Source organism: Mesoplodon densirostris, chromosome 4 (genome assembly GCF_025265405.1).
Source record: "Mesoplodon densirostris isolate mMesDen1 chromosome 4, mMesDen1 primary haplotype, whole genome shotgun sequence".
Classification (NCBI taxonomy): domain Eukaryota; kingdom Metazoa; phylum Chordata; class Mammalia; order Artiodactyla; family Ziphiidae; genus Mesoplodon; species Mesoplodon densirostris.
The window spans coordinates 122,790,014-122,817,439 of NC_082664.1; the positions used below are offsets into that span (position 1 = coordinate 122,790,014).

A 27,426-nucleotide genomic window follows, 5' to 3' on the forward strand; every position below is an offset into this window, starting at 1 on the left:
ACCATCTCCCAGATGACACTGATGCTGTGGGTCCTCGGACTACACTTTAATTGCTCTACCTAGACATCCCCCCAGACATCTCAAGCTCAACAAGCCCAAATTCATCATCTTCACCCCACGACACAAAAGGGTTCTCTTTCTAGTTCTTCCTATACTTTCCTTCTCAGTAGTTCTCAAGCTTGAACAAGCATCAGAATCACCCGGAAGTCTTATCTAAACAGACCATTGAACCCCACCTGCAAAGAGTCTGATTCAGGAGATTTGGGGTAGGGTCTGAGAATCTGCATTTCTTAAAAGATCCCAAGGGATGCTGTTGGTCTGTGGGCCACACTGCTCTGTTTCACTCCCAAGCACCACACCATACCCTGAAGTCGGCTGGCTCTTCTGTTCTCCTCACCCCTGTATATTAAGTTCAAATTTCTTGGCTCAGTCAACCAGCCTGCACCACATGGCTCGTCACACCCTGGGTACTGCGTGGACCATCCACACTACACTTCTTGGAGTTTCCCAACAGAACAACCCAATTTATTTCTCCATATGCTCTGGCTATGCTGTTTCCTCCTCCAGGCTGCCTTCCCCACCATTTTCTACAACAACTATCTGTTCGCCCTTTAGCACTTAGCTGAAGCATTAATTCCCCCATGAAGCTTTTCCTGGTCCAAACCCCAGCCCAACCCTTCACTCCATAGCATCAATGTCCTTCTCTTTTGTCCTTCCACTGGACCCCATGTAATTGTCACAGCACAATAACCTTTTATTATGCCGATTTCTTTAGTCTGCCTTAGTTTACCAGACTGTAGGCTCCTTCAGAGCAGGGAGTATGTCTTTTTTGTCTTATATCCTTAGAACCTAGTACAATGGCCGGCATAGAGTAGGTGTTCAATAACTGTTGAAAAACTGAAATAACAAATGAAGGAATGGCTCAAACCATGATTGCCAAAGGAAGGAAAATCTCCCCTTCCCCTTACTATCTGTGTTTAATTTCCGGTACATGCATTATCCCTCTATGTAGCAATAAAAGTCTCATCTATCGGGTGAGACCATTCCTGATATCAAACACCTGGAGAAGACATGGGTCCTTGGAATAGAAAGGAGAATCCAACAGAGGCTGGGACTCAGCTTTATTCTCAAAAGGCGGGAAGAATTAAGAGGTCAAGGTGCTCCATGCATACCTGTCAGAGCTGGACAGCCACCAGGAAAGGCTGTCTGTCAGCTGCTGGCGACTACAGGATGGCTTCCCATCTCTTGTCTTAGTTTCCAGTACGGAGTAGAATGGGCAGAGAGAGAACCCTGCCTCTGGAAGCCAGGCTGATTATATTTCTTTGTACTCTTTATGTTGATTTCCCTTGTGTCTTCCCTTCAAGCTCAGTCAGGTCTCCGTTGAGAAGTCCAGCCTCTCTCAGCTGTGCTAACATGAACCACACATGGGCCCCAGCATCCAATGGAGCAGCAGCCCCTACCAGCCTGCAAGGACCCCTAGGAGCCTAAGCCTGACAGCCAGGGGCTGGGCAGTGAGGTCAGGCGCCCCTGCTCAAGTGGAAAGTCTCCTTGCATTGCTTTATCTCGGAGGTTCCAGGTTTTACAGCATTTAGAGAGGCGCATCCCTTGCAGCAAGCTCGAGCTACCTGAGTTGAATTTTAGGTAAAAAGAAGTCAATCCTTCCATAGGGAAGATGGGAAGGAGGTTTGTGAGATGGAATATTACTGGTTACTGGAGATGGCTCACAGAACCAGGGGTGGGTGGAAGTTCCTGTACTAGATGCTGTTGAGAAAATCTAAGATCCTGTTGAATCTTACTATATCTAATGAATAATCCCCATATGATTTATTTTTTATTAATTTTTATTGGAGTATAGTTGCTTTACAATGTTGTGTTAGTTTCTGCTGTAGGGCAAAGTGAATCAGTTATACATATACATATATCCACACTATTTACAATAGCCAGGACATGGAAGCAACCTAAATGTCCTTCGACAGAGGAATGGATAAAGATGTTCTACATATATACAGTGGGATATTACTCAGCCATAAAAAGGAACGAAATAATGCCATTTGCAGTGACATGGATGGGCCTAGAGATTGTCATACAGAGTGAAGTAAGTCAGAAAGAGAAAGACAAATATCGTATAATATTGCTTATATGTGGAATCTAGAAAAATGGTACAGATGAACTTATTTGCAAAGCAGAAATAGAGTCACAGATGTAGAAAACAAATCTCCATATGATTTAAAGGGATCCTTTACTCCACATTTGCACCTTGCACTGTTCTTACATATCACAACTAAACTCTTCCCAAGCCAATGTTTGGGGGCAAATTTTTTTTTTTGTTTGTTTGTTTGGTTGGTTTTTTTTTGCTGTACGCGGGCCTCTCACTGTTGTGGCCTCCCCCATTGCGGAGCACAGGCTCCGGACGCACAGGCCCAGCGGCCATGGCTCACGGGCCCAGCCGCTCCGCGGCATGTGGGATCTTCCCAGACCGGGGCACGAACCCGTATCCCCTGCATCGGCAGGCGGACTCTCAACCACTGCGCCACCAGGGAAGCCCTGGGGGCAAATTTACCTGGCCAGTCTTAGCATCGAAGACAGGTCTTAGGAAATGAGAAGCTAAAATCACAGTTTCCTAGTTACAGATGCAGGGATGCTGCATCTGAGGGTTGCCTCTACACCAGCCTCCAAAATGTGCACATTCTTCCTCCCTTTCTCTTCTCACTGAGAAAACAAGGCATTTCCACTCAGCACTCTAAGCTTGGAGAGAGGGGAGGAAGATGTGATTTGCAATTACTATCAAGTGAAATGCATTTCCCAAAATCCATTAGTATGACCAAAAGCATTTTTTAAGGTTTATTTATTTATTTATTTATTATTTTTGGCTGCGTTGGGTCTTCATTGCTGCACGCGGGCTTTCTCTAGTTGCGGCAAGTGGGGCTTTCTCTTTGTTGCTCTATGCGCGCAGGCTCAGTAGTTATGACTTGCGGGCTCTAGGGCACAGGCTCAGTAGTTGTGGTGCATGGGCTCAGTTGCTCCGCGGCATGTGGGATCTTCCCGGGCCAGGGCTCAAACTCGTGTCCCCTGCGTTGGCAGGCGGATTCTTAACCACTGCGTCACCAGGGAAGTCCCAGCATTTTTTTTTTATTGAAGGATAGTTGATTTACAATGTTGTCTTAGTTTCTGGTGTGCAGCAAAGTGATTCAGATATAGAAATAGATATAGATAGATATGTATACATATATTCTTTTCCACTATAGGTTATTATAAAATATAGAATATAGTTCCCTGTGCTATACAAGGTCCTTGTTGTTTATATGTTTTATATATAGTAGTGCATATCTGTTAATCCCAAACTCCTAATTTATCCCCAAATGCATTTTTAAAGAGGTTTTAATAGACATTTTCAAAGATACTGGGCAGCAGCAATCATAACTAGGAATTATCTTTTCAGGTGGTTATAGAGATACAAAGAGATGTGAGCTCAGGAGTCCTCAGTGCAGCCCTCTTGAACTGGCAGGACATCTGAAACAACCCTCACAGGACAACGTTTTGAGAAATTCGCCAGTACATTTCTCCCTCTCAGCAGTCCCTTCTCTCTCCTCTCAGTGCTTCTAGAATGACCTTGATGATTATAGCACCAGAGAAGAGAAGACCTAAAGGTCAGAAGGAGAAAAGAAGTTTCTTTAGAATTTGAAAAGCTGAACTTTGTCTGGCAAGAACCAAAGTCTGAGGCATAGAAAGCAGAGGTGTAGTATATACCACAGAATATGAAGAAGATGCTATGACTTTGGAATTACCTTCTCAAACCTAAGGAAATGAAGAGTTTGGCTAGCAGACAGAGGAAGGAGCAACTGAGAGGCAGTAACCAAAGGTTAGGCCAGAATACTCTGCCTGGTGTGGGGAGTAATAGAAGCTCCAGATTTGTTTAGGAGCCCGAGAACAGAAGGAACCTGCAAGTTTTGTGGGGAAGCCGGTGTCCAACATGGCGCCTGATGTGGGAGGACTTGGGAGGGAAGGGCCCACCTGAGCACTGGTAGGTCATCCCAGAGGGGTCTTTGTGGTCCTAGGAAGGACCCAGAGCACATGGCCCTCACTGACTACAGCACATGTGGAGACCTCAGCAACAGTTACTGCAGAGGATGGGAGGCAGTCAGGGAAGTGGAGCAGCAACAAAGACTGCAGAGAAGTCTCTCATCTGGGGACCCAGGTCGCCCCCAGGGAAAACGGTAGCATTTGAGGAAGGGGGAGAATTCTGAATGAACTGAGTATAAACTCCCAAACTGATCATGTTTAACATTACATGTCAAATCATCTGAGTGTCCTGGAGTTGGCAGTTTTCCTGCAACAGCAGAAACAGAGACTCATGAACCAAACCTAGTTGTAGAAAAATAAATTGCATTTTGCATATCTGAGTTGTGACTGTAAATCTGACACTCAACCTAAACATCCTTAAACAGGAGAATAATGAGCTAGGCAAATAAGGTAAATGTCAGAGTACATACTGGAGTTCAATGAAGCTATTTAAAAGAATGAGGCAGATGCATATATACTGATGCAGGATGGTCTCCAAAGTACAGGGAAATGAAAAAGAACAAGACACAGAAGACACTAAGCATTCATGCTCCCCATTTGTGTTTAAAAAGAAAGGAGAAAAAAATGTATACAATATATCATAGATATGCTGGATACATTTCTGAACTGATACAAACGAAATTTTAGGCAATGATTTCCTCTGGGAAGCAGACTCAACAGGGTGGAGTTGAAGCAGATTCTTTTGTCATTTCTTATCCTTTCCTACTATCGTAAAAAATATATATATGTATTTTTTGTCTTCTGCACATTTTCTATGTATGAAAGTGATGTCAAAAAGAATAACACTAAACTGTTTTCCACTGAATTTTTAAAAAATTTACGGATTTAGCTGTTTACGGATGTGGGGAAGATCATAAGAAACAAACGCAGAAATCCCCAGTCAGAACTCTCCTTAAAGGTTTTGTCTGCTGTATACACAACATCACAAAGAGAATACAAGTCAGCAAACTTAATACTTAAATACGCAGACATTTCAATTGGACACAAAATACCCACTTATAAAGAAGCTGTAATCCCCAAAGACTGAAGGGACAGAAATAGTTAGGGGAGAAAATTTTCTTCTGAAATGTCACTGTCAATAACTGAAAAGTCATATACTCCCAGAAGATTTTACATCAACAAAGGCCATCACCAGCCTTGTGCCCAGCTTCTTTGGAGTCTGGCTGTGCTTGGGCAACATAGCCTAGGTAAGGAATAGCACTGGCTCTGTGACATCCAATCCAGTATTTATAGTGATGACAAACACCCAGTGCATATTCCCAGGTTGTCTACAGCATCCCATCCATGAGGTACCCAAGTCAGGGTCAGGAACCTCAGGCACTTTTGACTTCTCTTTCCACCAGATTTGTTTTCATAAACACAGCCCTTGGTCATTACCCTCTGTTTCAAAAAACACTCATGGCTCATCTCTGCCTAGAAAATAAAGTTCAAACATAGATGGTTTTAAGGCACATTTGGTTTGATGCCATGTCAAGTCCTTCATCATCTGGTCTCAGTCTCTCTTCCCAAATTCAACTCCAGTCTTCATCCTCTCCCCCGTCTCCTGCCGCCAACCCTACACTTCCCAGGCATAAAGGATCACTCATCATTTGCCAAACACACTGAGCTCTTGTGCCTCTAAGGGCCAGCCTGGAATTCTACTCTACCTACCGACTTCTGAACTGGTACAGCCTTCCAGGCCCAAAATAAACATCAGCGCCTGTATGCTTCCCCCAAGTGGTCCCCACACAGTTAGTGCTCTCTGCTGTCTGCACACCCCTCTGCCATGGCATTAACACTGTATCTTGGTAACATTGTTAAGTAAAAGGTCTGGCTTCCCCACAAGTCTTCTAGTCTTTGGGGGCAAGGCCTGTCAGCTTCTTATTCCTGTGTGTGTAATCCGTGAAACTAGCAGCGGGTCTGACCCAGAGGCACTCTGGGAATGTTTGTTGAAATAGCACCTGTTAGAGACCATGGCTTAATTGCTCAGCATTTCTTACCAGTGGGTCAGTAAAGGTTACCTCTATGGATCAATTAGTAGAGATATAAAGGCTCTAAGTTCCAATAAGCAAGAAGTCAAGGCAACCCCACACTTCTGGGTGGGAAGTAAAGGGAGCTGGTGAAATTAAAAATCAGTAGCCAGTGGCCACCTAGAGAGACCTTAATGCTCAAATTCGAGGGGAGGAAGAATGGAAGGGAACGGCAGCTGAAGAGCAGAAACATGCGTTCACCAGGGGGCCTCGTGATCCAAGGCAAGCTGGAGGGAAAGGAGTCTGCAGCTCAAAGCTGGAAAGAGAGCCCTGTGTTCCTAAAACTCGCCCTGTTCCATTGTGATCACCTGCCAAAGGGAGAAAGGATAGAATGTGCTAAGTTCAAAGAGGCTGTGAGCAAATGGTTTAGGTTGAGTGCATATGTCTTCTTAGAAGTTCAGAAGACTGAAAGTCCTGCCAGAGCTGTTCCAGGCAATAAATTCTCTGGTGTCTCCAGAAGATAAGAGGCAAAAATCTGACCACTTAGGGAAATAAAAATTAAGATGAGGAAAACAAAAGCTTTCCTGATTGTCTGTCTACTGGGCGGTACACACTGTCACACGCATTAGCTGGTTTAACCACATCTGCTCCCCGGAAAGTATTCAAGGTCTGGATCTAAAGACCAGTGTAAGAATCAGCTGATAGGTTTGCTCTGAACCTTCAGGGAAGAAGGATCTCAAAGGCTTATACATGGTTATGGTGGGGGGGAGAGGCAGGAGGGAGAGAGGGAGGAAGGACACAGGGGCAAGTGACGAATGATTCAAGAGGCAAGCAATCTAGCAAAGAAAGCAGAAAGGAGAGACTCTGAGTTTAAAAGGCCCTCTTTGCACCAGGAAGCCAAGCCTCAAGACCCTATCCTCAGTGACCCAACCCAACTGCTGGCCTCCCAGAAGGCAAGGACCACAGCGCTGTCCCCGCACACACCCCCAACTACACAACAGCCTTCAGAACGGACCCAGTTCTTCTGGGGCAAGGATCCCAGGAGATGAATTAGACTTTGACGTAGATCTTGCCATCAGGCTCCTTCCCCTTGTCTAAAGGATGGAGTTTGAAAGCCAGCCAAGTATCCCTGAGAACAAGTCACCACAGTGCTCACGGGTGCCACTGTGCATCTGAGTGATCCTGGGTTTCCAGGACTGATCTTCAGGTGCCTTGTGCAGTGTGGGCCCCAAGGGGTGGAATAAGGGCCATTGAGGGGGTGTTGATGAAATAATGAAGGTAAAGGGTCTAGCCTTTGTGGATGCTCCATAAACTGTGGTTACCATGACAGCTGCACTGTCCCCAAGGAGAGAGACACACAGCCTGCAACCTTGACACACGAAGGTCACTGCAGAGGCAGACAGCCAAATGGGGGTTGAGAGGTACAGCGCTGGCTTTGCATGAAAGAACAGTAAATGCATTCATTTCTCCAGCGTAACTGAGAGGAGCCCTCTTGGGAATCAAACCTGTTGCTGGTGTGTGTTGTGATCTGAACCTGAGCGGCCCTGCGTGACTCAGGGGCTTAGGGGAAACCAAATGAGATTGGAGTGGGGCATGGTGCCTGGCCAGGCAGGTGCCAAGCAAATGTGAGCTCCTAACCCCTCTCCCCTGGGGACTCTCAAACAGTGCTCTCTGCCCCAGAGGCTGACCTCCCAGCAGGTTGAAGCAAACTGAAGAACTATTTTCTGTAAGTTCTGATGAATTTATTAACGGAACAGTAATAATGATGATAATGCAACTTACATTTCTTGAGCATCTGTTATGTGAAAGGCCCATGGAGGAAGCAATGGTATTTCTCTCATATTCTGAATGTCTCCCCCATCTGAGCTTTTACACATACCACTTTCTGTGTACCCACTTGCCATATATCACTTCATTTTTTCTTTATTATAAATAGGAAATATTTCAATTATAACGGTCGGGTGTGAAAAATGATGCATAACTTTCTTCTTTGTGTTAGAGGAAGTTTTTTAGGTACAAGTCTGTCACCCTCAGTTAATTCAAGGAAAAAGGGATTTGTCCTAGATGTTACTCCATCCCCAAAAATGGCACTGTGTACTTAAATAAATTCAGTATTCAGATCACAGTAATTTATTGAACACCTGCCAAATGTTTTATGCATGTTATCCATTTAACCCTGCAAACAGTGAAGTGGGTCATTATTCCTATTTTATACCTAAGGAAACTGAGTCTAAAAAATATTAAACAACTTTCCAAGCTAGAAAGTCTGTGTGAATGGATATAACTGAGATATTAACAAATATTACTGAATGAATGAATGGTAAGCTCTTAAGGAGCTTAAACAGCTGCAGTGGAGCACAGCTTATAAATAACAAATGCCACTCACAAAGGATTACAGGGAAGGACTGTTTGGAATAAGCATTTATTGGAAAACAGGGTGGGGGAAATTACTGTTTCCCTCCAAATCCAGAAAGAAAACATTTTCAGCACTAGCCCATGTGTTCTAATCACCAAGGAAAAGGAAATCTTAGCTAACTGCTGCTGGATCCACAAGGCCCACGGAGGACTAAATGCTTCTCTAGGAAAAAGATTCATGAGGGAAAAAAGAAAATAATACATGCCTGGAAGTCAGACTGTAAAGAGGAAAAGGAAGTCCCTGGGGCAAGGTCTGATCTTGACCTAGGCCTGATGTAGGAGGCATTAAGCCAAGAAATAAGTCTAGGGGACAGGAAGAGAGAACAACACAGTATTTAAAAGCAGAGGCTTAGAGCCAAACTCTGGTTCAAATCCCTGTTCTACAACCTACTAGCTCTGGGCCCCAAGGCTCATCACTTCATCTAAGTGCAGAGTTCTTCTCGTATTAAAAAAAAAAAAAAAGGATAATATGGATTACTTTACGCGTGAAGAGTTCTTAGAGGTTTAGCTCAAAGCCTTCAACATGGTGCATTAGTTTCCTGTAGCTGCCGTACAGACTACCACCAACTTGGTGGCTTAAAACAGCAGAAATTTATTCTCTCATAGTTCTGAAGGCCAGAAGTTCAAAATCAGTATCAATGGACTGAAATGAAGTTGTTGTCAGGGCTGTGCTCCCTCAGGAGGCTCTAGGGGAGACTCTTATTTTCTTGCCTCTTCCAGCTTCTGGTGGCTGCCAGCATTCCTTGGCTTGTGGCCCCGTCACTCCAATTTTCAAGAACAGCTCCTTCAAATCTCTCTCTCTTCTGTCTTCATATCCCCTTCTCCTCTGTGTGTCTGGATGTCAAATCTCTCTCTGCCTGTCTCTCTTTTTTTTTTTTTTTTGCAGTACACAGGCCTCTCACTGTTGTGGCCTCTCCCGTTGCGGAGCACAGGCTCCGGACACGCAGGCTCAGCGGCCATGGCTCACGGGCCCAGCCGCTCCACGGCATGTGGGATCTTCCCGGACCGGGGCACGAATCCGCGTCCCCTGCATCGGCAGGCGGACTCTCAACCACTGTGCCACCAGGGAAGCCGTCTGCCTGTCTCTTATAATGACACTCATGGTTGCATTTAGGGCCTACACCTGTATAATGTAGGATAATCTCCCCATCTCAAGATCCTTCATTACATCTGCAAAGTCTTTTTTTTTTTTTTTTTTTTTTTTTTAGGTAAGTTAACATTTTCAGGCTCCAGGGAACAGGACCTGATACCTTTGGGTGGGGGGTGGGGGGGTTGTCACTCAGCCTGTTACACACAGTAAACCCTCAATAAACATCCGTTGTGGCTGCCCTTGTTACTATTAACAGAGATGAGCTAAAAGAATGATATGCCCAGGAAAGGGTCTATGGATGGGTGAGAAAGTGAGGACTCAAAAAGCCCTTGAGGTGCTGCTAGTACTTTGTCATGAAAACCAACAGTGAGGCCACAGCTTTTGTACCCCAAACTCTCTCACAGGTAAATTACCTGGATCCACATTATAGGCTCGGAGTAGGAAGAGTGGGGAGGCTGGGGTCAGGCGACACTGCACTCAGATCCACTCCACCCCTCACAGGAGCAGGAAGGATGCTGGGGATTTTTCTACCTCAGCTCAGTGTTCTCAACTGCAAGATGGGCTGCTTAAGGCTCAGATACACATGCGACTGATGTGGCACAGAGCAGGTGCTATAAAAATGGTTGTCTTGGGCTTCCCTGGTGGCGCAGTGGTTGAGAGTCCGCCTGCCGATGCAGGGGACACGGGTTCCTGCCCCGGTCCGGGAAGATCCCACATGCCACGGAGCGGCTGGGCCCGTGAGCCATGGCCGCTGGGCCTGCACGTCCGGAGCCTGTGCTCCGCAACGGGAGGGGCCACGGCAGTGAGAGGCCTACGTACTGAAAAAAAAAAAAAAAAAGGTTGTCTTCACTACTACTTAATTAGCAACGTGTGCAGGGAGGGGGTGAGTAAAGGAAATGACAGTAACCCCACACATACAGGATGTGTCCCCCCACCATCCTTAGACGAAGGCATCTCTGACTGCCACCAGGCATGCATCCAAGGAGAAGCCCTAGGGGTCCGAGATGCAAGGTGGAGATCCCCTTTTGGGGACACACATATTGTTGTCTGGCTTTTTCCAGAGCCCATCGTCTCTCTTCTGGAACCCGGAGTTATGAATGACTTGGAGGAGGTTCAATGCAGCATTCTTATGGCAAATGTGATCTTTGTTCTGATAACTAATGAAACACTTCTGACACTTCATGAAATGCCACAAGAAAGGAACAAGGGCTCTTTGGAGTCTTGTCTGCAAGCAGAGTCGCTCAAGCTTAAAATCTGGCTCCAACCTTTCCTAACCTATAGGCAGAAGTGTACACACCAGTGAGCCCGGCGCTGCTGCAAATGCTAAGGTTTCAGATTTAGAAACCGAAGCATATTAAATCACCATTTATCTGGTTAGCGTCAACAGGTAACTTCTTGTCAAACAATTCAGGGACTAAGTAGAAATCCTGCTTCAAAAGAAGGTAAAGAAACAAAACTTTCCTTGCAGGCAGAAAACAAACAACAAAAACACAGAGTATGCATTTCAAACAGATGTACCTGCTTTCTCTGCTAACTGCCCAGGATCACCAGGGAGGTTGTCCAAGGAGAAACACAGACAATGCCAAAGCTTTCCCTTCTCTTGCCCTGTGGTTTCTTGCCTGTATGTAACAAGACTCCCTAGGTTTCGACGGAGGGTCAAGAAAATGGCATGTGGCCTCGTGAAGTTTAATTAACAGCAAAATTTGCTATCCAACATCATGAAGGGGTCCACTTGGCTCCAGGGCCCCTCAGGACAGAAATAACATATTGCTCCAGAGTTATTAATGATGAAATGGAAATGGCCTCCAAGAAAGTGGGCAGGAAAGGAGGAGCTAAAAAAACAAATGATTCTTACCCACAAGCCAGAGACGGTTCCCTGGGGAGGTGGGGAAGGATGGGACAGCCTGTGACCTAGGCCTGATCCTGTCTGTCCTGTTTCAAAATGAAAGGACCTTTCAAGCAAACACACACACACGCACACACATACATACACTACATGCATACACACACACACGCATGTACACGCATAGGCTAGAAATTACAGAAAAAGACTCAAGGCTCTAAAACCCAAAGGTGATCTGGTCAATGATAATAAAATAATCAAGCCATGTTGGTTTTGAACAGTGTCTTATATTTTAAAAGTACTTTTACAGCTGTTACCTCATCTGACCCTCTCAGCAGGCCTCTATGGAAGACAGAGGACAAATAATTATCCAGATTTTATACATTAGATTGATTCCCAAAGGTCATCCAGCTAGCAAATCATGGCCATGAGACAGGAAGTGGGGTCTAATGACTCCCAGCCCAGGGCTTTTCCAAGGTAAGAACTGCCAGTGCTTCCAACAGAAAAGGGCCAAAGCCCAGGGGGAGACCAAGAAGAGGAGGTCAGACATATGGACAGCACTTTTAAGAAAAGCTCATGTGATGGGGCAGAAGTCTGAACAGAGGGTTACGATGTGGATGCATCTAGAGAGGAAAAAAGCCGTCGCATTCCAGAGCGTGTTGGAAAACAGGTCTGAGAGCTGTGTCTCCCAGCCACCGTCTTTCCATCACTCGGGATGGCAGAAGGGTGGTGGGAGCATTTAAAAGAGCAATCGGACCTCACTAACACATCAATATCAGGCAACAAACAACCCAATCCAAAAATGGGCAGAAGACCTAAACAGACATTTCTCCAAAGAAGATATACAGATTGCCAACAAACACATGAAAGGATGCTCAACATCACTAATGATTAGAGAAATGCAAATCAAAACTACAATGAGATATCATCTCACACCAGTCAGAATGGCCATCATCAAAAAATCTAGAAACAATAAATGCTGGAGAGGGTGTGGAGAAAAGGGAACACTCTTGCACTGCTGGTGGGAATGTGAACTGGTACAGCCACTATGGAGAACAGTATGGAGGTTCCTTAAAAAACTACAAATAGAACTACCATATGACCCAGCAATCCCACTACTGGGCATATACCCTGAGAAAACCATAACTCAAAAAGAGTCATGTACCAAAATGTTCATTGCAGCTCTATTTACAATAGCCCGGAGATGGAAACAACCTAAGTGTCCAACATCGGATGAATGGATAAAGAAGATGTGGCACATATATACAATGGAATATTACTCAGCCATAAAAAGAAACGAAATTGAGCTATTTGTAATGAGGTGGATGGACCTAGAGTCTGTCATACAGAGTGAAGTAAGTCAGAAAGAGAAAGACAAATACCGTATGCTCACACATATATATGAATTTAAGAAAAAAAAATGTCATGAAGAAGCTAGGGGTGAGACAGGAATAAAGGCACAGACCTACTAGAGAATGGACTTGAGGATATGGGGAGGGGGAAGGGTAAGCTGTGACAAAGTGAGAGAGTGGCATGGACATATATACACTACCAAACGTAAAATAGATAGCTAGTGGGAAGCAGCCGCATAGCACGGGGAGATCAGCTCGGTGCTTTGTGACCACCTAGAGGGGTGGGATAGGAAGGGTGGGAGGGAGGGAGACGCAAGAGGGAAGAGATATGGGAACATATGTTTATGTATAATTGATTCACTTTGCTATAAAGCAGAAACTAACACACCATTGTAAAGCAATTATACTCCAATAAAGATGTAAAAAAAAAAATCAGGCAAGAGACCTTAATGAATGGATAAAATCCCTTTGTTTTACAAACATGTAAACTAAGGCTCAGAGAAATGAGGTGACTTCCCCAAGATCAAAGTGTTCGTGAGAGCTGGGGACTGGACCCTGGACTCTGGAATGGAATACAGAGTTCTTTATTCTACGCCAGCTGCCTTGGGCGTCTATTATCTTTAACTTCATTATCACTGTCCTTGATTAGCACTGCATGTCCAAAGCAGAGCACAGAAGAGTGCAATGGGGAATGCGTGGTTTTCCCTCTTCTTTTTACTGGGAAATGGCACTGCTGAATTTCCCATAGACGATTACCAGACATGATGTGGGGAAATGGCTGGTGGTCCTGCTAGCACAGAAACTGTCCTATTACTACGGTATTCTTAAGACCCCCCCAAACACAAGTACATTATGGTAGGCTGGATAATGCTCCCCCCTCCCCAACCCCAAGATGCCCACATCCTAATCCCTGGAACCCCGTGAATGTTACCTTAAGTAGCAAAGGGATTTTGCAGATGTGATTAAGGATTTTGAAATGAGGAGATTATCCTGGATTATCTGAGTGGGTGCCATGTAATCACAAGGGTCCTTATAAGGAGGAGATCGGGTGGATAAGAGTTAGAGAAGGTGAGATGACAGAGGCACGAGGGTGGAGTGATGGGAGGAAAAGCCCTCGGGCCAGGGAAGGCAGGCCGACTCCACAAGCTGGAAAAGGGAAGGAAACAAATCCTCCCCTGAAGCCCCGAGAAGGAACATAGCCCTACCGACACTGTGATTTTAGACTTCCAGACTGTAAGAGAATAAATCTGGGCTGTTTTAAGCCACCAAATTTGTGGTCAGTGTTACAGCATCAATAGGAAACTAAAACACCTACTGCAAAACTAGAGGATCAAGTCCAAGCTCCCAGGCAGTAAACCCCAGCTTCATGAGCTTTACTGAGACGGGGCTGGGGGAGGAGGGTAGCAGAGCCAAATACTTGTAAAATCACAAGGGCATTAAGAAGAGATTTAGACCAACTATACAATGGAGACATCATCTTGCTTTAAGATGAAAAAGTGTTGGTTATCCATGTTTACGGGGTCTGCCTCTCTCGAAGAAATTCTATTTCAATCCCCTTAGGACTGCTTAATAATCCCTCCTTGGAAAGGAGCCTGTGGACTTTCCTGGTCTCGCTTGCACACGCTTTCATATACAGCCTGTGCTCCAGCCCCATCAGACCATTTAGAACTTCCAGAACATGACAGGCTCACCATGCCTCCAGGGGTCAGCCCTCGCAGTTTGATTTTTTGGGGAATGCCCTCCTCTCTGCTAAAATCCTTCTTCTTCAGAGCTCAGCTCAGTCATCACTGCTTCTGTGAAGCCTTCTCTGGCTCCCTCCTCCTTCCCCTCCCTTCCTTCCTCACACCCTGAGCATCTCTCTTAGGAGAGCACTTGGTCTTGTAAATGTCTGTTTGCTTGTCTTCCTCTCCCACCCCGCCAGCATGCACTCCTTGAGGACAAGGAGACTTTCTTGTTCCTCTTGTGTCACCAAACCGCTGCCATCTCCCATCCACACCAAGTACTCCCCAGCTCTTTCCCCCCTGAGTAATACGAACTCACCCTGCAAGGAAGGACTTCCACCAACCAAGTCATCTGAATTCCCCAAGAATTAGCTCCACCTCTGTGTTCCCACAGCCCTCTGCTCACCCCACAGGTAGAATACTCACTACACTGCATTCTGGTGGTTACCCCTGAGCTGTTTCCTTATTAGGCGTGGAGGTCCTTGAAAACCACACCTCCTTCACCTGTCTATCCCTTCTGTGTTTAGCACAGGGCCTGGGTCACAGCAAATACACAAGGAACGGTGACTGAATTAAAATGAAAACTAAACACAACAACGTAATGCCCAGGTCATCTCTATTAATTAAGCCCTGGGATCCAGAGGCAGCCTTTAAAAGCAAATACCTTCATGTGAAAGTTTTGCATGGCCAGCTGTTGACTGTGCCTAGTTGCTATTTCTCCTGGGATCCCACACAGACTTTGGAGTTCATGGTGAAGATGGTTTCAGTGTTACTACATCTATATCTATATCTATATCATCTATATCTATGTCCATGTTATATATGGGGTAAATATTGGAGAAAATTTTTGTTTTTCATCTCAAACAGAGAAGTATTAGTTTACCGAACTTAGCTTAATTCGTGAGTGTTACCTTTAACTTTGAAAACGGCTCTCTAGAAGGGCAAGTCTGAGATGAACATGGTAAGTACAGATGGGTTTAAACCCTGATTCTCTTGCCTTCCTTCTGTGTGACCCTGAACTTGACATTTTCTCTTCGACCCTCGAGTTTGTCTACCACAAATGGAACAATATAAGTCTGCCACACAAAACTGGGATGAAGATATGATAAAATGCCACATATAAAACGCCTGCCAATGTGCCTGGCATGTGGAAGGCATTCTGACACCTTTACTGAGGGCTTATGAGTAGCCCCTGCACTATGCTAAACACTCTGTATGAATTATCCAATTCACAGCAACCCAACAAAGCAGGTGTGTTATTATCATCATCAGGGAAAAGTTAAGCGGTGTCAGCAGGACACACAGCAAGCAAGGGGCAGAATTGGGCAGAGAACCCAGACCCGTCAACAGCAGAGCTGAGCTCTTCACCGGCATGCAATCTGCAGCCTCTCAGGATGGGTTAGCTCCCGTTGCCCCCTGTCATCAGAAGGTCTGGTTAAAAGACCGACAACAAATAAAGACCAATATTTTAAAGAAAAAAAAAATAACTGAGAACTGACCACAAACTGCTGCTGAGCGCAGTCTGCACAGCCTGGGCAACAGAATGGCTGATCCAGCCAGACTACCTCCCAAAGGAAACTTCACTCTACTTGCTCGGAGGCTCTGGGAAGCCTACCCTCTACAACCTCTTTCTCACACCTGAGGGATATGACACACTCCACCCAATGGAAACAATGACCATGATTTTCACAGCTGTGAATTCTCAGCCCCAGGCTCCTACAATGGTCTCCAGCAGATGACAGTTTTCGACTTGGCAATGCCCACTGGGGGAGGGCGTTCCCCATCTGGAACATCTCTGAATTAAAGCCATCAAGCATCCCATTCCCCAGATTCCCCAGCTGGTTCACACGCATCATGATCAGGAAAACTGGCTCACGAGGAAGCCCACGGGGAGGAATGTCTGCCTGTTAGCGGGCTCTTTGGCAACGAAAGCGCTGACAAAGGTACCTGAAGTGGTCCTCAAAGAGTAGTGGACGCTGCTCTCATCTCCTGTCTTTGTGGAAGCTGAATGAAACTGGCCAGCAGGTATTTACAACAGGTTCTGTAAGCTTACATACTTGAACTCCGGACAGCAGGACCTCTCTTTGGGTGCTGCTGTCACTAGACATTTCAGGAATTACAAAAGGGAAGGTCCTACCATAGCAGGGGCTCCTTGGGCCTCCCTCCAGTCTGCGGGTACCCTTTTCCAGAAATCGAGGGGGAAGCCTCTCCTACTGAGGAGTGTCTTTAATATCACAGGTGTGAGTTGCTGCACTGCTGCCCGACTCACCTAAATGCCTCCCCCGCCCACCCCTCTCCCTTTAGCCATCCCAGGGACACAGCCTTGGACATGGAGAGAGGTAGGACTTGGTGCAATCTTTCTGGAATCTGCTGGCTAAGACCTGCAGGCTGCAGTCCCCCAGGCCTGAGCCTCCCCAGGCTGCCACTGCTCTGACGAAATCCCAGGGAAGGCCACCGTTGTGGAGGCCTTTTCCAAGCAGGCTACATCAGGAAAGGGCACAGGGAAGGGTGCCCAGGCCCTGGGATCCTGGCTGCACCCAGGCTGTGCTGCCCAGAGTCCTGCCCTCCTGGACTAGTCCTCAGTTCCCGACTCCCTGTCTTCCTCTGTGGTCCTAGTTCTCCACCTGATCCTCCCTGCAGAATAAGTTCTAACGGGAACTCTCCAACGCGCTACCGCTCAGCCTCTAAATTTATAATGGCATTAAAGCTACAATTTATTGAGCACCTACTATGGACCAGACAATATATTATTTCATTTAATTACTCAACAATCCTATATGATAGATAGTATTATTATCCTATTTGAAAGATGAAGCCCCTGAGGTTCAGAGAGCTTAAATAACTTTAGGATCCTTGGGAGAGCTCCAATCAGTACTGACATGACTTCTAAGGTTTTTTAGAGTGTTAATGTGCGTGTTTTAATGAGACAAAAGTCTGATGTGGGAGCAAGTGGACTCAAGAAGTTTCCAGATCTATTCCAGCCAAGTAAATTCTATTTATTCATCAAGGTTAGGTTCAAATCCTACCTGTTCTGTGCAGTATTCCCTGACTGTTCCATCCCACAAAGATTTCCCATCTTCCTGAACTCTGGCCACATGTCTACTGTTTTCTGGCCCTTGCAGTGTTTTGTGAGTTTGCCACTTATCCACTACCTCATTGTCAAGGACAAGGACCATGGCTTCCAATTTTTTTTTGAACTGCCCTGGTACCCAAGACTAGATGCAAAGATTTCCCTGGGTAAGAGAGCTGAACAATGCAAGGAAGAGATGCAGTTCATTTTAAACCTTGACTACCAAATCCCATACACTTTTCAAGACGTGTCTCAAGCTATCCAACCTCCGAGCAGCTTTTCTGGACCACACCTGCTGGAAGCGAGCAGCCTCACTTTCAAAATACCCACTTCAAAAATACTCATTTCAGAGAAAAGAACTTTAGTGCTGGATTCTGACAGACCTACTTCAAACCCTGGTTCTGTTGCTTCTGAAGTGGGTGATCTTGAGTGAGTCACTTCATTCCTCCGAGTCTGCTTCCTCATCTGTAAAATGTGAATATCCGCATCGGCCTCATAGGGCTGTGTGAACTGTAAATGTTACAGTGCATTTGACATAGTGCCTGTATATGAGAATGATCCAAAATGGTAGCCATTATCATTACGATTACTATTTCAGCCCACTGCCTTATCTGGAAGGCATTTACACACATGCCTTTTCCAACCTCCTAGAGCAGTGGTTCTCAAACTCTGGAGCATATCAGAATCATTTAAAATAAAGCTACCGAGGTCACAGTACAAATCTACAGAACAGAATCCCCATCAGGCAGGGGAGATAGTGGAGACTGGGCAACTCTACTTTTAACAAGCCTCCCCACCCCACTGCAAGTAATTCTGATACATTCTTGCCAAACTTGGAAAATTCTGCTGGACAAGACTGATTCCCAAATTACTTTCCACAGAACCTTGAAGTTCCAAAGAGATACTTCCAGATCAATGGCTCCCAACCTTGGCTGGACTGGAATTACATAAATCTTCAAGCACAACCCTTAGAGAACCAGATGTTCACTTGGGATGTGACCAGGGTGTCAAGACTTCTAAAAGATGGGCAAAGGATTCTGATGGTCAACCAAGGTTGAAAACCATTGCTGCATTTGGATCTAGATCCTGGGTTTCCATAGCAATGCCTCTGAGGCTTCCACCAGAGCAGCTCAGCTTTTGTCTGTGTGACAGACTGAGCCTCTACCTAAGGCTGATTTTGCAGAAAGGACTCTTATGCTTCAAAAAATAGTTAAGTTTGCCAACAGTTGCTCTAGCCTGTCAGTAAGAGCCTGGAGGATCCCTCACCTGGTTTTTATACCTTTGTGTCTGTCCAGGGCCTTACAACATAGTAGATGCTTAATAAATATTTGTTAGAAGGTTGAATTATTTTGTTTTATTTGTTATCTGGCTCCAATTAGGTTTTCAGTTGCCTAGTATAACAACGTAACAGTTTCTTAAACATATAAGCTCCCGATAGCCTTCGCCTCAAATCTCAAACCTGAAACAGACAGTGGGGCAGACAGCCATCCAGAGAACACACTGACATTTCTTCTGGGGTCACATAAACTATGCATGTTCCTAATGACTAATAAATATAAGCAAATGTGATTTTCATCAGCCAGGAAGAGCTCGACATTTGTCAGCAGTGCAGGTCTTCCAGGCTAATATTTGGAGTGTTTCATCTAAAACTGTCAAATTACAAGAGCATGATAGAAACTTGTAAGAACTTCATAGTAAACAGTAACTGGCCCCTTGTCAATAAATTAAAAGAAAAAAAAATTCCTGCTGCCAAAACACATGGGCTGGAATGTCTGCAGCCCAGGCCTGCAGCCAACTTGAGCCTGTTCCCTAGGCAGCTCTCCTAGGTTGGCTCTCAACCACAGAGGCTGGAAGAGAAGTCCCTCGTACTCCAGGGATCTGGGAATCAGCAGCACCTTCAAATCTCAGCTTTCCCATGGCTCTAGGAATCTGAGCAGTCATTTAACCTCCTAGGGCCTTAGAGCCTCATGTGTAACAATACTTCATTAGGTCCTTAGAGCCAGGACTGCCTGGGTTCCAATCCTAACTCTTCGCAGACTAGCTGTGTGGCCTTGGGCAAGTTACTCCCCTTCTCTGGGCCTCTGTTTCCTCACCTCTACAATGTGGATGATATTAGCATCTATCTCACAGGGCTGTCAGTGCAAAGGGACAAGAACAGTGCCTGGTACAGAACAGGCATTCAATAAACTTTAGCTGTTATAAATCTGCAGTTCTGAAACCAAAAGTTTTGAAAACCAAGTTTTTGTCTTTCCTTTCCTTAATATTTATTTTTTTTAATTTATTTATTTTCCTTATCTTTTTGGCTGTGTCAGGTCTTAGTTGCGGCACACGGGGTCCTCGTTGAGGCATGCAGGATCTTTCCTTACAGCATGCGGTCTCTTCGTTGCAGATTCGGGCTTCTCTCTAGTTGCAGCGTGCAGGCTTTCTCTCTCTAGTTGTGGCGCACCGGCTCCAGGGCGTGTGGGCTCTGTAGTTTGCAACACACAGGCTCTCTAGTTGAGGCACAGGAGCTCAATAGTTGTGGCGCGTGGGCTTAGTTGCCCGCAGCATGTGGGATCTTAGAGCCCTGACCAGAGATCAAACCCGCGTCCCCTGCATTAGAAGGCGGATTCTTTACCACTGGACCACCAGGGACGTCCCTTGTCTTTCCTTTTCTTGTTACATTTTTCTCAGTTTGGTGGCAAAACTAATTGGGCAGCAAACCTGACCTTAACAGACACAAAGCTTTTTATGGTCTTTTATTTTATCCTAGCTGATGTGAACATTCGTATGTTTCACTGCAGCAGTAATAATGTGTTTGATGATGGGATGCTGCCCATGCCACGGAAGGAATGTCATTAACATGTGAAATATGCCCTAACAATACCTTTCTAAACTCTGAACAGTTCTGAATTCTAAAATGCACTGGCCATACGCATTTCAGATAAGGGACTGGGGAGCTATGTTATTATGGGGTTGTGGTCAGGATGAAGAGAGAAAACACATGTCAAACCCTTGGCTTTAAAAGTAGCAGCCCCTCAGTCCCAGAGTGACGTTGGGGGGTCCTCGGGTCTATACGCAGGAAGAGAGAACGAAGGAATCATCCTCTCCCAGGTGGTCTCTCTTTTATTCTTCCACTGACATGCCATGCCAGTCCTCAGAACTCTCCCTTCTATCAACTCAGATTTGATTTATCATTCAGAATTCGGCCAAAGCACTTTCTCTGTGAAATGATCCTCTCTCTCCAAACTCCCAATGACCAGGTCAAGAGAGTGTGTGTGGCTGGCAAGGGTGGATGGGTTGCACCTCCTCTCCACCTCCAGGTGGCTGGCAGCTGAGAAGGATTCAGGCAGCGTTAGCCACAGTGGGGAAGGGGGGCCATCGGTGCTAATGTCTGAACTGCAAGGCCGCCCACCGGATATGTTCGTGCCCTGCTTGGGATGGGCATTAACTTGGCTTAGCCACTAAATTATGTATTTCTTAAGCACAGCGAGCACAGCTTACACTTTTTGTTCTTCCTGTAAATGTTTGTTGTTATTGTTACTGCTTTCATATGAATATTCTCTCAGAATCTATCATGGACTTCGGGCGCACAACAAATACTGCTGAATGGATGCTGAATAATCTGTCAATGTTGGTTGATTAATTCACTGACAAGCTCTTCCCAGCCTCTATATTCCTACCTTTCCATGGGCACTGTCTACTTTGGCATATTTATGCTAACCTAGCCACCCGAGGCTTTTGAGAGCTAAACAACTATTCTGATGCCAGTATGCCATTTCTGGAGTTCATATTTTATTAAGACTACAAAAAATGTCCAGGTCTTTAATTAGACACATCCTCAAAGTTGTGTGTTCACTCAAAATACTTTGGAGAAACTTTGTAGAAAAGTTCATAGAATCCTGAAACCTACAGCCTGGGAGCAAGTTAGACTCCAGACACTTAACTTGTTCAAGGATTCCAAACTCATGTCAGCTCTTGGGTTAAAAGGCCCCTTGTTTTGTGTCCTCAGCTCAAATCCACACATCCTGCGGCCAGGAATCTCCCTGTCCCCCAGCACTAGGGGAGCACAAGGACAGATGTCTCCCGGCTCCAGGTAGCTCTTTCTTTCAACCCTCCGCGGGGCCTCCCTAAGGTTGAGCCTAAGGGCATTCTGAAACTCAGCTTCACTTTGAAGGCAATTCAGAATCACAGAGGGGGTGGGAGTGGCCTCAACGCTTTAAACGGCTGCAAAATAAATCAAAGGATGGAAGGAGATCTGTGGAGCCGAGAATTCCTCCCCCTCTGGCAGAAGCAAGGCATTAACCGCGCAATCTAGGATGAAGAGCAGCGCGCGCGCGCGCGGCACATCCGGGCAGGGTCAGGGACAGGGATGGTGGCGGGCGGGCGGGCGGGGGCCGGGAGGGCCTGTACCTTCTCTCCGCTGTGGGTTCGCGGCCCCGGGCCTGCGGGTGCCGGCTGCCTCGCTGCGCCGGACCCTGGCGGCTGGAGTTGAGGCTGGCGGGGGCGCGTGGCTCCTCGCGGCTCCGGTGCAGCGGCACCGACGTACGCACGGCTGACACCACGTGGCCTGCGAAGGCGCGCGCGGGGGCTGCGGGCGGCGGTGCGCCGCGTGCGTGATACGAGCCGGGCAGGCAGGGTCGCGTCTGCTCCATCACGCCGCCGCTGCAGCTGCGCGAGCAGGCGGACCAGGGGCCCCAGGCGCCCCACACGCCCGGGGCGCCGCCACCGCCGTCCTCGGGAGCGTCCTCGGCCACCGCCATCCGCTGCGGGACCTGTGGAGACAAGCGGCCGGTTAGGGGACCGCAATATCCGCTCCTGCTTCATTCGCAGAGGCTCTGGATAACCCGAAAGGCTTATCCATTAGGCACAAGTTGGCACAGGGCCTGTGTTAAAATCTGAGAAACAAAATAGAATCCAGCCTGGGTTATACTCGTCTTCATACAGACGCAGACGCAGTCATAAAATAGAATGAATGAGTATATATAGCGTATGTGTATACATATAGATACATATATATGTGTGCGTGTGTGTATATACATATATACACACACATATACATGTATTTTAATAAAGGAAGGGACACACAAAGGCCGGAGTGCATAGGGCTCAGCAAAATTGTATGTGGTCCTGGCTTTGGGGGCCATGGCCTTGGAGAGCTCAGTGTGGTGCCCTCACCTCCTGAGGCTTACCCCTCTGGTCCTTAGGGTCCAGGCTAGAAGGACAGGGCTTCCCTTAAGCCTCTGAGGAGGCCATGTCCCAGTGTCTCCATGCAGTAAAGGCAACACAACTCCAGGGTTTAGAGTCCCTGCTCTAGAACCAGATGCCTGAAGTCACACCCCTGCCACCTCTTCTATTAGTGTGACTGGGAGGTTTCTGAAGCGCTCTGTGTTCTAAAGAGGGATGGTACCTACCTATTTCACAGGGCTGTAAGGAGATTTAAGTCAGGATGTCCACGTGCAAAGCAGACAGCTGGCACTAAACACATACTTGTTAAACCCATAATGATAACCTTTCCTGCTTCCAAGATGAATCAGGAGATTAAAAACGTCAGAAAGTTTTAAAGTTCTATCCCAAGGGTGACTCTACACCCCCATTCACTTAACTGGTCATTTCACAGAGATCTACCATGCCAAGCAGGTTGCTAAGCGTGGGTACACTGTGTTCCTTCATGGTGCAGACAGGCTCTGAGCACCAGGTATATACCATTGTTGAGCTAGGTCCTGAGGACAAGGAGAAAAGCACCCCAGGTTGCACGAATAGCCTGGCCCAGCAGCAAAGAGCTTTACGTAGCTAGGACAAGCCTAGGGAGGCTCCCCCGGGGGAACTGGCTGCCTGTCTCCGTGGGGTGGGGCTTGAGAAGTCCTCAGAGAAGGAATCATGGTAAAAGAGCTGTAATTATTCAGGCACCCACTTGGTGCCAGATAACGCGTGTAATTTCTAGTCCTCACAGCAGCCCTGGTTACAACCATTCTCACCTTTCAGAGATGAGGTTTCCCACCTGAGCTTCACAGACCTGTGACCTACCCTAGTCATGTGGCTGCAGCAGAGTTTGGACTCAAGTCTCCCCAGCCTCCAATACCTGCAGCTCCAGCACTGCCTGCTCTCCCCCCAGCAGACAGCTGCTCTTGGATCCTTCCCCTGGAATGTCCTTCCTACCCTTGGGACACCGAGTAACACTATGACTTTCCTTAAAAAATGTGGGTTTTTCCAAATATCGTATATTAACGCATATATGTGGAATCTAGAAAAATGGTACAGATGAACCGGTTTGCAAGGCAGAAATAGAGACAGAGATGTAGAGAACAAAGGTATGGACACCAAGGGGGGAAAGTGGCAGGGGGTGGAGGGGGGGTGGTGATGGGACGAATTGGGAGATTGGGATTGACATATATACACCAATATGTATAAAATAGATAACTAATAAGAACCTGCTGTATAAAAATAAAATAAAATTCAAAAAAAAATGTGGGTTTTTCAGTGAACCTCAGGCTTCCATCTGACATGCGTAATTGCCTCCAGATTACCTTGGCTTTTTTTTTTTTTTTTTTAGATATTGGGATTCATCAGCATTGTTTGGTCCAAGAGCTTGAAGACCTTTCACAGTTACACTCCTCTGTCCCCATGATACCCCTGAGAGGTGAGAAGGTACAGGGATTGTCTTCCCCTTTGTGTGGAACAAACCCAATAAGGCTGAACTCCTTCACAGCACATGGGAATGAGACATGGAGCTAAGATTACTTCAGAGGGTGGTGTGGATGAGGAGACCCCCCCCCAGGAACCTGAGGTGAGAGCTCAGAAAGAGTAAGCCACCACTGTAATGGTGACTTTTAGTGACTATAGTCACTAAAAGCCTTGCAAGGCTCAGCTCCAGGGTAGAGTCCTTGCCCCCAGGTACTCAGTTACCCTGAAGCCATGGGGCTTGTTTAATTGGGGCCACCTTCCTTCAATACATTCCAGGGCACAGAGGGGTCTCTGCATGACCTTGATAGCTTAAGCTGGGTTCCTGAAGGTTCAGGGAGTGACTACTGGAAGGATGAGTGAGAGAGCTGAGGAGTCCAGGAAGCAAACAAGCATCTAATCAGAGGTTTAAACCCAGAGCTGGATGTCAGCCCGCCAGTCTGTGGGCGCCATGTTCAGAGAGCCACGGCGAGTGGTCAGGGGTCATGTGAGTGGAGCCAGCGGGAGATGCAGTGGAGCGAGGGCAGGACAGAAGGTTCTGTGACAGGAGGGCTGCAGTTTCCTGACCACCAGTATGTGAGCAGCAGGCAGGAAGATGGGCGCACAAATAGCAAATACACTCCACTCATCACTGCTAAATTGGGAACCCAGGAGAGAAGGGTTATAAATATAAAACAAAACACAGCAAACAAAAACCAAGCTTTTGTTCTTTTTTCTCCTCCCTGACATACCCTGATTTATTAATATCAAACCGATGGTGGATTCGCTGGGTGACTGTAAAAAAAAATGTGCCGAATCAGGCCATAGTCTTGATATATAGAGTAATCCCTAGAGTGTGTGTGGTGGGCTGAATGGTCGCCTTCCCCAAAAGGTATATGTCCACACCCTAACCCCCAGAACTTGTAAATGTGGCCTTATTTGGAAAAAGAGTCAATGTCGATGTAATTAGGTTAAGCGTCTTGAGATGAGAACATTTTTCTGGGTGGCCCTTAAATCCAATGACAAGTGTCCTTAGAAGACACAGAGGAGAAGGCCATGTGACCAGAGAGGCAGAGACGGGGGTGCTGCAGCCACAGGCTGGGAGCCACCACAAGCTGAAAGAAGCAAGGAGGATTCTCCCCTACTTACTGGAAGGAGCATAGCCCTGGCAACACCGTGATTTTTTTTTTTTTTTTTTTTTTTTTTTCTGTATGTGGGCCTCTCACCGTTGTGCCCTCTCCCGTTGCGGAGCACAGGCTCCGGACGCGCAGGCTCACGGGCCTAGCCGCTCTGCGGCCATGTGGGATCTTCCTGGACCGGGGCACGAGCCCGTGTCCCCTGCATCGGCAGGCGGACTCTCAACCACTGCGCCACCAGGGAAGCCCAACACCATGATTTTGAACTTCAGGCCTCCAGAATTGTGAGGGAATAAATTTCTGTTGCTTTAAGCCACCAAGTTTGTGGTTATTTGTTACGACAGTCCTAGGAAACTAATACAATCTGTTGGTACTTCCAGGACAAGGAAGAAAAGCAGACAGGCATTTGTTGGGCTCCTTCTCTGTGCCGGGTACTGTGCAAACAGCTCACATGCGTGGGGACGGGCTCTATGACATAGGCACCACGAGCTCCAGGTCACACTTTACAGGGCCCCTGAGCCACCCTGGAAGGTTGGTTATTTTGTCCCTTTTACAGGAAGAAACTGGGGCCCTGAGAAGCTGTATAACTTGCCCATGTCTCAGTCTAGTGAGGGGCACCGACAGGACTAAAATTGAGGTCTCCTAACACCTACTCTAGCATTTTTTTTTCATGCAGCATGTTGCCTCCCTGCCTATGTTGTTGATGGAAAACAGAAGAGTAAAATGAGTAGTAATAAATCCACTTTGTTAGTCTAGTAGGAGGATAATCAGAATAAACAAACAAAGGCAGAAGTATGTTTCTGGCACATTTGGGGACTTCAGTTACCCACCACTTCCTGATTGCACATGAACATAGATAACTAAGGCACTGTCTATAATATTTGGCTTAGACCTGCAGCTAGACTAAAAATCCACTTCCTAGAACTAATCCCACCCTTAATTTAGTTTCCTATTGCCAAACTGGGCAGGGTCCCTAGGGAAGGAAAACATGAAACCACATTCCATCCTATTCTATTCATAAGAATCCTCTAATTTATAAAGTTGAATTATGGTGAGTGACTTGAAATTCCATATCAGTCCCCATGGTGGGAATCCAACCCCATGTTCCAGAATTGTATTTTTATAGTACATAGCCAGGGGAAAAAAAGAGAAACAGAAAGGAAGGAAGGAGGGAAATGCAGAGAAAGAAAGGAAGAAATATCAAAGAAAAAATAAAGGGAGGACAGCTTTGCGTGTCAGCCTCCCAGTTCCACCAACCTCCCATCCGCCCTCTATGCCTTCCCAGTCCTCCTAATGACCCTCTTCCCTCCTTCCTTTCTGATGGTCACGGAGTTTTCTGGGCGGCAGGATGGGAAAAATTCCAAGTGTTCTGGACATAATATTCCTAAAATTAGGACTAACTCACAGGACCTCAGTTAGTCAGTGACAAACAGCAAAACCAAAGAATAAATCATGCTGAGAGACAAAAACCAACAAATAATAGAAACTCAAAGCCGTGTCAACTGCCAGCCTGTTATCCCTTCCCCAAGACACACACGACATGTAAAGACTGAAGCAGAAAACACGAAGCGCTTCTCAAATGACCCCCAAACTGCTGATTTCTTTCATTTTTAAAGAGTTCTAACAAATCAGTAAGAAAAAGACAAACAACCCAATGGAAGTAGGTTCAAAGGGAACCTACTTTGAATGGGGAGTTTACAGTTGTTATGGACTGAATGTCTGTGTCCCCTCAAGGTTCACGTCTTGAAGCCCTAACCCCAATGTGATAGTATTTAGAGGTAGGGCATTTGGGAGTTAATTAGGTTTAGATGATGTCGGGTGGATGGGACCCCCTGATGGGATTCGTATCCTTATAAGAAGAGGAAGAAAGACCAGAACTCTCTCTCTCTTTCTCCACCATGTGAGGACATAGTGAAAAGCCAGCCATCTTCAATCCAAGAAAAGAGTCCCCACTGTGGAATCAAAGCTGCCAGCACCTGGATCTTGGACTTTTCCCAGCCTCCAGAATGGTGAGAAATAATTCCTGTGGTTTAAGCCACCCCGTCAATGGTATTTTGTTATAGCAGCCCAGGCTGACTAGTACAGCAGGAAAATAAATACAATACATATATGAAAACTGTATAACATCACA

At 46.3% G+C, this 27,426-nt stretch overlaps 1 protein-coding gene across 1 annotated transcript in view; it reads right to left on the minus strand.

The window, feature by feature from the left end:
- THSD4 (thrombospondin type 1 domain containing 4) overlaps nucleotides 1-27,426 on the minus strand; it is a 571,330-nt gene that overhangs the window by 487,939 nt on the left and 55,965 nt on the right. The window contains exon 3 of the mRNA XM_060097078.1: nucleotides 21,913-22,274. Within this exon, the coding sequence (XP_059953061.1) occupies nucleotides 21,913-22,274 (362 nt within the window). The remainder of the gene's footprint in view (nucleotides 1-21,912; nucleotides 22,275-27,426) is intronic.